Genomic DNA, 15,347 nt, shown 5'->3' with positions numbered 1-15,347 from the left:
CACTTCACCCCAGTTATGTCTCGCCTGGGGAAAGGAGGTAGGGGTCAAGTCCCACTTACTCCTCCGTCTCAACCTCGTTTAGGATTGTCAGAGGAAGCAGATGCTATGAACGGCTTTGCATCCCTGCCCTTAAGACAAAACTCAGCCAGGCGTGGTGGCACACGCCTTTAATCCCAGCACTAGGGAGACAGAGGTAGGAGGATTGCTGTGAGTTCCAGACCAGCCTGAAACTACATAGTGAATTCCAGGTCATCTTTGGCTAGAGTGAAACCCTCCTTCAAACCCCGCCCCCCCAAAAAAAAGACAAAAATCTTTTTAATTTGCAAGCAGAGAGAGACAGAGAATGGGTACATCAGGGCCTCCAGCTGCTGGAAACGAACTCCAGATGCATGTGCCACTTCGTGCATCTGACTTTACGTGTGTATTAGTGAATTGAACCCAGGTTGTTAGGTTCTACAAGCAAGCACCTTAGCCACAGAGCCATCTCTCCAGCCTGACAAAAATCTTAAGGGGCTGGAGAGATGGTTTAGTGGTTAAGATACTTGCCAGCAAAGCCAAAGGACCCAGGTTTGATTCCTCAGGACCCATGTAAGCCAGATGCACAATGTGGCACGTGTCTGGAGTTTGCAAAGGGCCCTGGCATGCCCATTCTCTCTCTTTCTCAAATAAATAAATACATATTTTTTAAATACTGTGGTGGTGGGAGGGCTGGAGAGATGGCTGAGCAGTTCGGGCACTTGACTGCAAAGCCACAGGACCCGGTTCCATTACCCAGGACCCACAGAAGCCAGATGCAGGAGGGGGTGCACGCGACTGGAGTTCATGTGCAGCGGCTGGAGGCCCTGGCACGCCCATTGTCTCTCTCTCTCTCTACCTGCCTCTTTCTCTCTCTCTCTAATGAATAAACAAAAATGACTTTTTAAAAAATACTAGAGAGATGGCTTAGCGGTTAAGACGTTTGCCTGGGAAGCCTAAAGATCCAGGTTCGATTCCCCAGTACCCACATATAAGCCAGGAGGCACATGCTTCTGAAGTTTGCTTGCAGTGGCTAGAGGCCCTGGAACGCCCATTTTCTCTATATGCCTTTCTCTCTCTAAAGTAATTTTTTTTAATATTAAAAAAGACAATAACCTGGCCGGGTGTCGTGGCGCACGCCTTTAATCCGCAGCACTGGGAGGCAGAGGTAGGAGGATCGCCGTGAGTTCGAGGCCACCTTGAGACTCCATAGTGACTTTCAGGTCAGCCTGAGCTAGAGTGAGACCCTACCTCAAAAAAAAAAAAAAAAAAAAAGACAATAATCACAAAACCCCCAAATCAAACAAAACTACTGAACTCAGTGTTATAAACGAAAGAATCCTGGGCGGCAGCCCAAAGTGTTCTGGATTAATAATCGGAGTGGCTGCTCCTCTCACTGTCTGATACTCATGAACAAGATGTTAGGATGTGGGATTGGGTCTCTATCCCTCCCTTCTTTCTCAGACGCCTCCATTTCCCTTGTACTTAAAAAGAAAAAAAAAAAAGTGTGTGTTCCCCTTTAAGGGGCTGGGCACCTCTCCCGCCTTCTTCAGAGTCTCCTGAAGTTTCCGAGGAGCCTCCTCTGGCTGGGCAGGACACACCTTTCAAATAAGACCCCCAAGTTGTATTCCTTGTACCTCCCTTGTACCCTCCCCTTGGCCCCTCCCCCTAACCTCTCTCAATTTAAGATTCAGCCTCTTCCCACAGAGGCTGGGCATCTTTGAGGTTTTTCCACCTTAACCGCTCCATTTCCGGATGGAGCCAGAGAAATGTGGTGGGGGGGCCGGGGCCAGAGTTTCAACATCGCCCCCAAGAAGGAGGAACCAGAGATGGGGGTAAGGAGAAGGAGTTTTTTTTTTGGGGGGGGACTGGCATGAGGGTGTGGATGGAGATGCTGTGGCGATCAAGGGGAAGGAAGGGGTCTGCAGGAGGAAGGTGTGTCTATCTCAGCAGCTTCTGCTGAGGGAGTCTACCTCCGGGTCTCAGGTTCCAGGTCTCATTATCCATTAACCAGCTCCTCCCGGCGCCGACTGCCTGGCCCGCGCCCGAGCTCCCCACACACAGCGTTGGCCCGGTCTCAGTTCCCCTGAGAGGCAGCATGTGGGTTCCCAAAGGTGGTTGCTGATGAGATCCCAGACACTGGGGCATATTAATCCTCCATCCCTTCTCAGCTCTCTGGACCAAAGTCTGCCAGGGCAAACAGGATGCCAGAGCCCAGGACTCGTCAGTTTGGCAGCTGCCTGACCTCTGGCTACCTCCCAGGTAATATGACCTAATTTCCTAAGACTCTTCCCAACTCGCTCTCACCCCAGCCTTGTTTCACACCCTCACCATCCTCTTCTTCTGCCTCCAAGGGCCTCAAGTTTGCTCTCTCCAGAGCTGGCTGAGAGCTTGGACCTTGATATTTCCTGTTTTCTCATTAACTTATTTAGTAACTATCTGGATGCTTACTGCACTCGTTTCTAATCTGTATCACTCTGCTAGAGTTACAGAGGTTTAAAAAAATACAAATTCCTGGGCTGGAGGGATGGCTTAGTGGTTGAGGCATTTGCCTGCAAAGCCAAAGGACCTAGGTTCGATTCCCCAGGATCCACATTAGCCTGCTGCACAAGGGGCCGGACGCGAGTTTGTTTGCAGTGGCAGGAGGCTCTAGCGCCCCCATTATCTCCCTCCCTCCGTTTTTCTCTGTCAAATAAATGAACAAATAAAAATAAAATATTTAAATCACATTATAAAAAATACAAATTCTTTGGGAGGCAGAGGTAGGAGGATCGCTGTGAGTTTGAGGCCACCCTGAGACTACATAGTGAATTCCAAGTCAGCCTGGGCTAGAGTGAGACCCTACCTCGGGGGAGAGGGGGGGAATTCATGCCATGCATAGTGGTGCATGCCTTTAATCCCAGCGTTTGAGATGCTGAGGTAGGAGAGAATTACTGTGAGTTCATGACCAGCCTGGACAACAGAGAAAGTTCCAGCTCAGCCTGGGCTAGACACCCTACTCCAAAAAAACAAACCAACAGGGCTGGAGAGATGGCTTAGTGGTTAAGGAGCTTGTAAGCAAAGCCAACAGACCCACATTTGATTCCCCAGTACCCATGTAAAGCTGGATGCACAAGGTGGTGCATTTGTCTGGAGTTCAGGTGCAGTGGCTAGAGACCCTGGTGTGCCCATTCTCTCTCTATCTGCCTTTCTTAGCAGCTAAGGCATTTGCCTGCAAAGTCAAAGGACCCTGTTTCGATTCATGCATCTGGAGTTTGTTTGCAGTGGCTTGAAGGCCCTGACATGCTCACTCTCTTTCTCTCTCTCTCAAATAAATAAATTAATAAAACTTTTTTTTTTTTTTTTTTTTGGTTTTTCAAGGTAGGGTTTCATTCTAGCCCAGGCTGACCTGGAATTCACTATGTAGTCTCAGGGTGGCCTTGAACTCACCATGATCCTCCTATCTCTGCCTCCCAAGTGTTGGGATTAAAGGCATGTGCCACCATGCCTGGCTAACAAAACATATTTTAAAAATAATATAAAAAGCCCACAATAATTATTTTCCTCGAGCTTACACCCCAGTATGTTAGGAGAGGATTTAAATCTCCCTTTGGACCCCCTTGTCTTGGAGGAGGAGGTGTGGGCAAATGCCAACAACCAGAGAACAGCCACAACCCAGCTTCCCCTCTTCCCGCAGGGGAGCAGATCCTAGCGTGGGCTCCAGGGCTCAGGAAAGGTCAGGACCCAGAACTGCCTGGAACACTGATCTGCACCAACTTTAGGGTCACCTTCCAGCCTTCTGGATGGCAGCGGCATCAGGTAAGAAAGATGGTTAGGGCAACTGGAAAGATAAGCTGGGCATAGTGGTGTCCTCTAATCCCAATGTTTAGGAGGCTGAGGTGGGAGGGCTGACCTGGGCTTCATAATGAGTTCCAGGCTACCCTGTGCTACATTGCAATACCTTCTTCAAAACTAGCCAGGTGTGGTGGTGCACAGCTTTAATCCCAGAACTTGGGAGGCTGAGGTAGGAGGATTGCCACCTTGAGACTATATACTGAATTCCAGGTCAGCCTTGGTTAGAGAGAAACCTTACCTCAAAAAAACATTTAAAAAAAGGGGGGCGGTGATGGCTGGAGAGATGGCTTAGCGGTTAAGGCATTTGTCTGTGAAGCCTAAGGACCCAGGTTCCAGTCTCCAGGTCCCACGTAAGCCAGATGCACATGGTGAAGCATGCATCTGGAGTTCGTTTTCAGTGGCTAGAGGCCCTGGCGCACCCATTCTCTCCCTCCCCCCCCACCCCCATCCTTCTGTCTCTAATAAACAAATGAAAATGAAAAGAAAGAAAAAACACCTAGCTGTGGTGATACATGCCTTTAATCCCAGCACGCAGGAGGCAGAGGTAGGAAGATAGCAGTGAGTTCAATAGTGAATTCCAGGTCAGCCTGAGCCAGAGTGAGACCCTACCTTGCAAAACAGAAACAACAGCAGCAGCAGCAACAAGAACAAAAAACCCACCACCAAACAAAACAAAAGGACAAGAGTCCAATGGGTGAGGGAGTCTGGAAGGATTTAGACAAATATTTTGGAATTAAGAGCTGTCTTTTGAATATATCAATGATGGTGGGAATGATCTCTAGGGTGTAGGGTACCCAGGTAGGGTACTGAGGGTTATTTCGGATGTCTATACCCCAGTCCTGTGCTTCCTCTAGGACACTACCCTGAACACTGAATACGATTTTGCCCTGATCAACATTGGACGCTTAGAGGCTGGTAGGTCTGGGGGGGGGGGTTGGTGACAAGAGTAGAGTAGCCCCTTCTCTCCTCCTTGGTTCTCAGAACACAACCAGAGGTGGGGTGGGATAGACTGGAAGAGATCCCATGGTTACGCTGCTCTTTAACTCTTGACTTCAGTGAGTGGCTTGTCCCGAGTTCAGCTCCTCCGTCCAGGTTCGCAGCTTAAATTCATCCCCGAGGAGATTGTGATCTATGGCAGAGACTTCCGGCTGCTCAAAGTTGGTTTTGAGGCTGGAGGGCTAGAGCCTCAGGCCTTTCAGGTAAGAGGCTTTTAAGCAAAAGATCCTTCCTCTCCTTAGGAACACAGGGTCCTTTGCATGGTATTCCCCCAGACTCACTGTCTTTCACTCCTCTAAACTACAAGGCTGGGATAAATGATAGCATCATGGGGTTGAGGGGCCTGAACTCATCTGGCTCTTCCAGTTAGTTATCAGCTGTGGGACTGTGGGGGAGTGTTTGCCTCAGAAAAATGAGGACGGTTGCATAGTATTATTCCTAAAATCCCCCCCCCCAAAGTTACTGTTGTATGATTCTGCAGTTCTACATTTGTCATTCTGACCGCAGTCCTGTGACCTGTGGAGATCTCCTTCTGTAAGGGTTTTTTGCTGTTCTGTTCTATTTATTTATTTATTTCGTTTTTCAAGGTGGGCTCTCACTCTAGCTCAGGCTGAGCTTGAATTCAATATGTAGTCTCAGGGTGGCAGTCCTCCTACTTCTGCCTCCCAAGTGCTGGGATTAAAGATGTGCGCCGCCACACCTGGCTTCTTGTTCTGTTCTTTAAAATATATACATATTTTATTTATTTATTTATTTATTTGAGAAAGAAATAGGGAGAGAGAGAATGAGAATGGGCACACTGGGGCCTCCAGCTGCTGCAAATAAACTCCAGCTACATGCACCCCCTTGAGCATCTGCTTATGTGGAACTGAACCTGGGTCCTTTGTTAGGCTTTGCAGGCAAGTGCCTTGACCGCTAAGGCATCTCTCCAGCCCCCTTGCTGTTCTTTTCTGCTGGTGGTAAAGGCAGTGGAGCAACACATACTCTTTTTCATTCTTTTTACTTCTTTGGTCTAAGAACAAAGGATGGGATATATTTTCCTCCCCAGGTAACTGTGGCCATTGTTCAAGCCCGAGCTCAGAGCAGTCAAACCCAACAGTACAGAGCAGTAACCCTGAGCACAGCTGGTAAGCGGGGACACTCTAGAGCAAGGCGGGCTGAGGATGCAGGGGCCAGCTGAAGTCAAAGAAGCTGTCCTTGGTTCCTGTCCGTCACCCCGCATCTTACTCCCGCCCCAGGCCAGGCTTCTGGCTCCAGAAAACCTCCCATTCCTCTCTTGGAGACTTCAGAAGATTGGGAAACTGAGCTGAAGCAGCAGGGTGCCACGGGCTGGAGGGTGAGCACCGTCAACGAGAGGTTCGACGTAGCTACCAGGTGATCTCTCAGTTCACCCCAACCCTGCTGTCCTGCCCTAGCTCTCTGGTCCTCTGAACTTGGTACTTCCCTCAACTCCAACCTCCTAAGACAGCCACAAAGCCGTCCTCATTATCTCTGCCCTCAAAACCTGACGTTCCTTGGAATGTCTCTCCAGGGCAGCTTCCTTGTGATAACAGACTTCTGTTATCAGAGGTAACTGGGCCACGGTGTGACACCACTCTTCATTTTGCAGCCTTTCCTGCTACTTCTGGGTCCCGAATGGAGTTCTGGACAGTGCGGTCAGGAGAGTATTTGACCACTTCCACCAGGGCCGTGGACCGGTCAGTGTGGGAGTTAGGGTAGAGGTGGTGGATTAAAAGGGTCCATGGGAGGTGAGGGGACAATGTGGAGGAAGGGATTCCCGGCAGGTCGCTGTTGGGGGCCAGGACAGCTTTACACTTGTAACTTCTGCAATGACCCTCCTCCTCCTCCCACCCATTCTGAAGCGTTTGTCCTGGCATCACCCTGGGGGCAGTGACCTTCTCCGATGTGGCGGCTTCTATACAACCAGTGACCCTAATAAGGAAGATATCAGGTGAGGGGTTTGTTGAGGAGACTCAAGCTTGGGTCAGGTGTTCAGAAGATTGGGAAGTCCTTGACTTCTGACTCCCTCCCTCCAGAGCCATGGAGTCGATGCTCCAGGCTGGCCATTCGGAAGTTGTTTTGGTGGACACTGTGGATGAGATGCCTAGTCTTGCAGATATCCAGCTTGCTCACTTGAAGCTGAGGACACTTTGCCTGCACGGTGAGAAAAACTTCCAAGTCCTTTGGCCCTAGGGCTGCTGACTGCAACCTGGCTGACTACCTTGTCTGCTAGAAAAGAATATCCTTTAGCCTAATTATTTCTCTACCCAACTTGTCTCCAATGGACTTAGTGATAGCCTGTTTTCTTGGCCCTGGCTTACTTTCTTTTGTTTCTGCTTTGAGGCGGGGTCTCAACCTATCTCACGCTGATTGGAACTTACTTTCTAGCCCAGGCTGGCCTGAAAGTAACAGTGAGTGATTCTCCTACCTCTGCCTCCCGAGTGAGTGCTAGGATTAAAGGTGTGTGCCAATATGCCTGGTCCAACTAATTTTCTTTTAATTTATAATATTTTATTTTGAAAGAATGTGAATGGGCACACTAGGGCCTCCTGCCACCGCAAACAAATGGCAGACGCATGCACCACTTTGTGCATCTGGCTTTACGTGGGTACTGGGAAATCTTACCCAGGCCATCAGGCTTTTTGTTGGCTGGGTGTGGCAATGCACACCTGTAATCTCAGCACTTGGGAGATGAAGACAGAATGTGCGGCAGTTTAAGGCCAGCCTGGGCTACACAGGACCCATCAACAAACTAAAGAGCTTTATTATACTCACTCTTCATTTTCCATCTACAACACAATGGATTTTGTTTGTTTGCTTGTTTTTTTTTGACGTAGGGTTTCCCTCTAGCTCAGGCTTACCTGGAACTCACTCTGTATTCTCAGGGTGGCCTTGAACTCATGGAGATCCAATTACCTTTGCCTCCTGAGTGCTGGGATTAAAGGTGTTCACCACCACGCCCAGCACTAACACAATGAATTTTTAAAAATATATGTGTATTTTTTTCTTTCAAAAAAAAATTTTTTTTTTTTTTTTTTGGTTTTTCGAGGTAGGGTCTCACTCTAGCCCAGGCTGACCTGGAATTCACTATGTAGTCTCAGGGTGGCCTTGAACTCACGGTGATACTTCTACCTCTGCCTCCCGAGTGCTGGGATTAAAGGCATGCGCCACCATCCCTGGCTCAAAAAAATTTTTTTATTAACTTCCATGATTGTAAACAATATCTATCCCATGGTAATGCCCTCCTTCCCCCCCACTTTCCCCTTTGAAACTCCATTCTCCATCATATCCCCTCCCCCTCTCAGTCTCTTTTATTTTGATGTCATGATCTTTTCAAAAAATATTTGGAGGGAGGGAGAGAGAGAGAGAACAGGCATGCTAGGGCCTCTATCATTGCAAAGGAACTCCAGGTGCATGCATCACTATGTGCTTATGTGGTATCTGGAGAATTGAACCTGGGTCCTTAGGCAGGCACGCCTTAACTGCTAAGCTCTCTCTCCAGCCCCACAATGAATTTTATCATACCTTCAGTGTTGTGTAGCCATAAAGCTCCCCGACCCCAGTGCTGTGGATCAAATCCAAGGCCTTCATTCCTACCCTCAGTCCCTCAAACCGAGGCAGTCACTAGCAGAGTTCTTAACCCATCAGGCTATGCAAACCCGAATCCTGAGATCTTTCCCATTCTGATCCTCTCCTCTGCCAGACTCGTCTGTAGCCGATGATAAATGGCTTTCAGCCCTGGAAGGAACGCGATGGTTGGACTTTGTCAGGTACTTGTCAGCTTCTAGCCTTGGATTCTAACACCAACCTCCCCAACCTTCTTTGACCTTGGGCCCCTCAGTGGCCCCCCTTGGTTTCTCAAGAAGCCCATTATTGCTGCTGCTTAGAAGGAGCAGGGTTTTTGGAATCTGCCTTTATTCCAACCCATGACTTCCTTCTCCAGGTTTAATGTTTTCTCTCTCTTCCTTATCGGCCCCTCCAGATCTTGTCTTAGGAAGGCCAGTGATGTCTCTGTTTTAGTGACGTCCCGGGATCGTTCTGTGGTTCTTCAAGGTGAGTTCCTTGGGTCAACTAACTGGACAGTGCACGGAGGGAGACCTATGAAGTTTACTTGTCCCCTTCACCCTTAGCATCCTAGCTCTGAACTCCTTGAGAACCAGCCTCTGTCGCTAGGGTGTTCTTAGCCCCTCTGATCCTCTCCTTCCATCAGTGGACGGGGGCTGGGGTGGGAAGGGACAGGGAAAGCTGGTTTGAGAACTGATTCTGTTTCCTGCATGTGAAAATGGGTATTTCTATCTGGGTGGAGTCTATACAGTGAATCATTCAAACTCTTTGTTTTCTCTTCACTTCCGTGCGCCTTCTCAATCCTGCCTACCCCAAACTTTCCTGTCTGTGCCCTTGACTTCTTGCCATGTTTCCTCTTCTCATTCTCGCTTGCCCTAGTTTCTTGGATCCCCCTTTTTTGTCCCTTCTTCATCACCCAGAGCGCGGTGACCGGGATTTCAATGGCCTCTTCTCTTCGCTCGTCCAGTTACTTGTGGCCCCTGAAGCCCGAACATTATTTGGTTTCCAGTCACTTGTGCAGCGAGAGTGGGTGGCAGCTGGACACCCCTTCCTGACCCGGCTTGGGGAAACTGGGGCCACTGAGGAGGTGAGAACAATTTAGGAAGTTTCTTGGGGGATGTTACTAAAAAGAAGGCACTGAGCTGGGCGTGGTAGTGCATGCCTTTAATCCCAGCACTTGGGAGGCAGAGGTAGGAGGACTGCTGTAAGTTTGAGGCCACCTTGAGACTGCATAGTGAATTCCAGGTCAGCTTGACCTACAGTGAAACCTTATCTCAAAAAAAAAAAAAAAAAAAAGTACCGAAGCCCAGCTTGGTGAGACACACCTTTAATCTCAGCACCAGGGAAGCATTGGTAGGAGGATCACTATAAATTCGAGGCCAGCCTGAGCCAGGGCAAGACACTACCTCAGAAAACAACAACAAAAGCAAGAGAAAAGTAAAGTGCTGGGAAAATTATGTTGTATAATCCACTAGTAATGAGCCGGGTAGGAGGGGCCTGGCGTTAGGCTGAACACAAGACCCAAATGATGGAGGCCCCATACCCCCTGCTTAGTCCCTATTTTTTTTAAAACTATATCTTATTTATTTTAGAGAGGGAGAAAGAGGCAGATAGCATGAGAGAGAGAGAGAGAGACAGAGAGAGAGGGAGGGAGGGAGGGAGAGAATAGGCACACCAGGGCCTCCAGCTGTTGCACACAAACTCCAGATGCATATGCCACCTTGTACATATGGCTTACATGGGTCCTGGGGAATTGAACCTGGATCCTTTGCCTTTGCAGGCAAGTGCCTTAACAGCTAAGCCATCTCTCCAGCCCCATTAGTCCCTGTTTCAACTCCCAGCTCTCCTTAGTGTCCTGCTCCCTGTCACCCATTCTCAATCACCTTGTCATCCTCCCTGTACCTTCCTCACAATCTCTCCATCCGCTTAATTTCTTCTCAGGCTCCGGTGTTCCTCCTCTTCCTTGACTGTGTCTGGCAGCTCCTTCAGCAGTTTCCAGCTGAATTCGAATTCTCTGAGTTTTTCCTTCTTGCTCTGCATGACAGCGTCAGAGTTCCCGACACCCTTACCTTTCTGAGGAACACCCCCTGGGAGCGTGCGAAGAAGAGTAGGCAGGTAAGTGATCTCTAGTTTAGACTTTTTGTTCTACGAGGTAGCGTCTCACTGTAGCCAAGGTTAACCTGGAATTCACTCTGTCCCGGACTGGCCTCGAACTCATCCTACCTCTGCCTCTTGAGTGCTGGGATTAAAGGTGTGCACCACCACACCTGGCTCTAGTTTAGACTTTTAATTTTTTTTATTATTTAAAAATTTTTTTGTTGTTTATTTATTTGAGAGCGACAGACAGAGAGAGAAAGAGGCAGAGAGAGAGAATGGGCGCACCAGGGCCTCCAGACACTGCAAATGAACTCCAGACGCATGCACACCCTTGTGCATCTGGCTAACGTGGGTCCTGGGGAATCGAGCCTCGAACCAGGGTCCTTAGGCTTCACAGGCAAACACTTAACCACTAAGCCATCTCTCCAGCCCCCTAGACTTTTATTTTTTAAAAAAATATTTTATTTGAGAGGAGAGGCAAAGACAGAGAGGGGTAGGATGGAGGGAGTAGAGAATCGGCATGCTAGGACCTCTAGCCATTGCAAACAAACTCCACATGCATGAGCCACCATGTGCACCTGTCTTTACTTGGGTACTAGGGAATCCAACCTGGGTCCTTTGACTCTGCCAGCAAATGCCTTAACCACTAAGCCATCTCTTCAGCCCAGACTTTTTTTTTTTTTTCCACCTCTTGAGAAATATTCCTTAAAGTTTAGTATTAATTCATGAGAAGTGAGGTTGTGGGTGGGGTGGGAGGAGCTCATTCTTGGGATTAAATTTCTGCTGTGTATTTGATGCCTGAGATAGGTTTATGATTTAGTTCTAGGTATGGAGTATACACACGTGTGTGTGTGTGTGTGTGTGTGTGTATATATATATATACACACACACACACACACATACATATATATATGGGTTTTAACCATCCCTTTTCTTGCTTTCTTTGTCCAGTTCAATTCCTATACACAAGTTTACACCCCAGGGTACTCCCAGACTCCAGCTGGGAACTCTATTAACTTGCAGCTGTCTGTCTGGGACTGGAATTTACGCTACAGCAATGAACAGATATTGCAGTTCCATAATCCTTGCTATGATCCAGAACACCACCCAGATGCCTGGTGTCCTAGACAGCAGGTGAGCTGCCTACATTTCCTAAACCCTCTACTTTCCCATGGGCTCCTGATACTAGGGAAGTAGAAAGAGGCTGTTGGAGTTCCTTAGAGGAAGCTATCTCACCTCTCTTCTGTAGTTGTCACTTACAGCTCCTGTCTCCAGGAAGACATTAGACCTAGAATAGTAGATTACATCTTTTTTTTTTTTCCTTTTTGCTTGTTACTCTTCCTGTTTCATGCCCACATTCTACAAGTTTCTCTAAAGTCGACCTTAATGAGCCCAAGGCCTAGCTGAAGCCTTTTGAGTGGGTGAGTTCTAAGGGCAAAGCTTGTAGTTTCACTCATACAGTGAGGGGCAGCAGAATACCCCTTCCTGATCCTGACTGCAGTTATCTGGTGTCTCGATTGCAATCTGACTTCCCTTTTCCCTCTTAGCTAAGCTTCATGGCTCCTGGACCCCCCAGTTCTCTGTGGCTCTTCTCTAGAGGGGCCCTGACCCCCCTGAATCAGCTCTGTCCTTGGCAAGATAGTCCTTCTCTGCTGGCAGTCTCTTCCCGTTGGCTCCCTCGACTTGCTGTGTCCTCCGAAAACCTGGCTGACCAGGAGTGGGGACTCCCCTCTCACTGGGGAGCTTGCCCATTACCTCCAGGGTTACTGCTGCCTGGGTATCTGGGACCCCAGATCAGGCTCTGGAGACGCTGTTACCTGAGAGGAAGGCCTGAGGTCCAGGTGAGAAGGGAAGACAGCGGCTGGAATGGGAGGAGGGGCCTGATGAAGCCAGGTGCAAAGGCAAGGGACTGGAGGGACAGGAAGGGCTTTTCTTGTTTACCAAATTGGGTAGGTTTGGGGCAGGAGTGGTGCTGCACACCTTTGAACCCAGAGCTCAGGAGGCTAAGGTTGGCGGATTGCTGTGAGTACAAGGGGAGCTGGGGAGATGCCTTAATGGTTAAGGCATTTGCTTGCAAACCCTAATGACCCAGGTTCAATTTTCAGTACCCATATAAAGTCAGATGCAAAAAATGTCACATGTATTTGGAGTTTTGTTTGCAGTGGCTAGAGGCCCTGGAGTGTCCATTCTTTCTCTGCTTACAAATAACTAAATAAAACATTAAAAAAGAAAATCCAGCTGGGTGTGGTGGCGCACACCTTTAATCCCAGCACTGGGGAGGCATAGGTAGGAGAATTGCTGTTGATGAGTTTGAGGCCAGCCTGAGACTACACAGTGAATTCCAGGTCAGCCTGGACTAGAGGGAGACCCTACCTCAAAAAGGAAGAAAAAGCCTGGTGTGGTGGCGCACGCCTTTAATCTCAGCACTTGGGAGGCAGAGGTAAGAGGAGTGCCATGAGTTCAAGGCCACCCTGAGACTACATAGTGAATTCCAGGACAGTATTGGCTAGATCAAAACAAAAAAAAAAAAAAAGATTAGGTAGTTTTGTGAGTGCAGGAGATGGGAAGAACTGCCTGTGGCTTAGGCTTAGATCATGCAGAATGTAGTTGGAAAGGAAACAGCATTAGGTCTACCAGAAGCAGCACAGTACAGACCTTAGAGTTGAAAGCCACAGCTGCAATAACATTCCTCCCCACCTGTCTCCGCCCTGTCCCCAGACGAGCGGCTCTGCTCTTACAGTTGCTGGTCTTCAGGATGAACTCTCTTGTCTTCAGGAGCTATTAAGAAAATGGACACCAAGAATATCTCCTGGGGACCAGTGCAAGAAAAAAGATCCAAATGCTATTCTCTCTCCAACCCACTGAAATTGCTGGCCTTCTCAAAAGCTGGGAAGAGGGAGAGTGAGGGCTTTGTCTAATCGTTCAGTATTTTTTTTTTTTTAATTTTTATATGTGTCCTTGGTGCCTCAGCTTTCACATTCCAGTCCTTAACAAAGCTCACTAAATGAGTTTCTGGAACAGACAGGGGTGCTACTCTCTGGCTCTTCTCCTGTCTTGTTTGATTCCTGAAAATATATTCCTTTCTTGTGTTTTTAAAAATTTCAAATAAAACCAGAACCAATTCAGAATGTGATTGCCTTTTGTGTGTGTGTATGTGTGGGGGGGATTCCATCCCTTTTGAACAACCAGCTGATAAGTTGAGTCATGAAATGCTATTTACCAGTCTCAAAAAGATGTCCTAGAGCCTTCATTCTCACCCCTCTTGCTGCTGTTTGAAATTTTTTTCTTTTTTAAAAAAATTTTTATTTGAGAATGAGCATGCCAGGGTCTCTAGCCACTGCAAGTGAACTCCAGAGGCATGTGCCCCCTGGTGCATCTGGCTCACACGGGTCCTGGGGAATCAAACTGGGGTTCTTTGGCTTTGCAAAGCACCTTAACTGCTAAGCCATTTCCCCAGCCACTTAAAAAAAAATACTTACGAGGAGAGAATGGGCATGCCAGAGCCTCTAGCTGCTGCCAACGAACTCCAGATGCATGCGCTACTTTGTGCATCTGGCTAACATGGGCACTGGGGAACTGAACGAGTTGTTTGGCTTTGCAGGCAAACGCTTTACCCGCTGAGCCATCTCGCCAGCCCCTTCAAATATGTCTTATTTATTTATTTATTTATTTTCGGAGTAGGGTCTCACTGTAGCCCAGGCTGACCTGGAACTCACTCTGTATGTAGTCCCAGGCTGGCCGCGAACTAACAGCAATCCTCCTACCTCTGCTTCCTGAGTGCTGCAATCAGAGGCGTAAGCCACCATGCCTGGCCCTTACTGTTGTTTTTAAATATTTTTGTTTCTTCCCCGGTAGTTTTCTGTGGGAATGAGGTGGATAAGGGAGACACTTTCCCCTCCCACTTTATATTTTTGTAATGGCATTTCTATTTAAGGACTCGTTAAAGCACAGTATTTCTACGCTTTGTGGGCGCTGTTTCTTGTACAGAACAATGATCGTTGGTAGCAACGAATGGGTGGTGGAGGGTGGTTCCTAGTGCGCCAATAAAGGGTCTGGGCAAGGTGAGGCTCTGCAGAATTCACACGAAATTTGAACAAAACGGGCTTGTCTCATCCAGAGGGGGACAGCACGAGAATACAGGACGCTGCTGGCGCAGGAGTGTTTTGGAAGATGACAGTGAGGTTTCTAAGCTCCAATCCCAGCTACCTACAACAGTGGGCACGACACCCCCTTCTTGGAGCCTCAAAACTCCCTCACCCAGCCATGTAATATACCACTGAGCCCAGGTCGTGCGTCACCGCGGCTCAGACATCCCAGTCTCCTCCTCTGGGGACGACGAAAGTACCTGGAGCCCAGGCCCGAGGACCGAGATGGAGAACCGCCTCCGCGGGCGAATCAGCCAAGCCCTCGGGTGGGAGGGAAAATTCCCGCGTCCCCCCCCCCCACACGACCCATCCGCCACCAAACACGCTTCTCTGGGTTGCAAAATACGGTTAGCCCTTAGTCACAAAAAAAAAAAAAAAAAACAAAACACAACAACAAACATTCTGAGAAGCGCACTGGCTCCGCTGGCATCTGCGTTCACTTCCGGGTGGAGCAGCGTCGTCCTCCGACCGTCCGAGCACCGCCTGGGAGGGCCTCAGCACTTCCGTTCCGCCCCCCCCCCCCAGTCGCAAGGACAGCTTTCCCACTCGCGACCCGACGCGACACGCGACACGCTCCACAGGGGCACCATCTCGGCGTCCCCAAGATGGCCGCCGCAGCTTCCGGCTCCGCTCCCGACTTCCGGCCCCTCCCCCGGCCCCCTCACGCGCCCCGCCCAACGCACGCCGCCGCCCGGA

General features: G+C 48.9%; 1 protein-coding gene across 1 annotated transcript; it reads left to right on the top strand.

The window, feature by feature from the left end:
• The first annotated feature begins 1,592 nt into the window (after nt 1-1,592).
• Nucleotides 1,593-13,634, top strand: Mtmr11 (myotubularin related protein 11). Its single transcript, XM_045138825.1, is given in 18 exon segments — nt 1,593-1,850; nt 2,187-2,277; nt 3,692-3,813; nt 4,704-4,764; nt 4,906-5,048; nt 5,894-5,972; nt 6,084-6,219; nt 6,455-6,542; nt 6,708-6,796; nt 6,882-7,006; nt 8,549-8,615; nt 8,828-8,898; nt 9,330-9,496; nt 10,351-10,524; nt 11,458-11,640; nt 12,054-12,347; nt 13,225-13,362; nt 13,364-13,634. Coding segments are annotated over 18 exon segments (2,142 nt in total). The 5' UTR covers nt 1,593-1,784; the 3' UTR covers nt 13,412-13,634.
• The last annotated feature ends 1,713 nt before the right edge of the window (nt 13,635-15,347 follow it).

The sequence above is a fragment of the Jaculus jaculus genome, chromosome 19 (genome assembly GCF_020740685.1).
Source record: "Jaculus jaculus isolate mJacJac1 chromosome 19, mJacJac1.mat.Y.cur, whole genome shotgun sequence".
Lineage (NCBI taxonomy): Eukaryota > Metazoa > Chordata > Mammalia > Rodentia > Dipodidae > Jaculus > Jaculus jaculus.
Note: the sequence above shows the minus strand (reverse complement) of the source record. Positions and strands in the feature narration are given on the sequence as shown.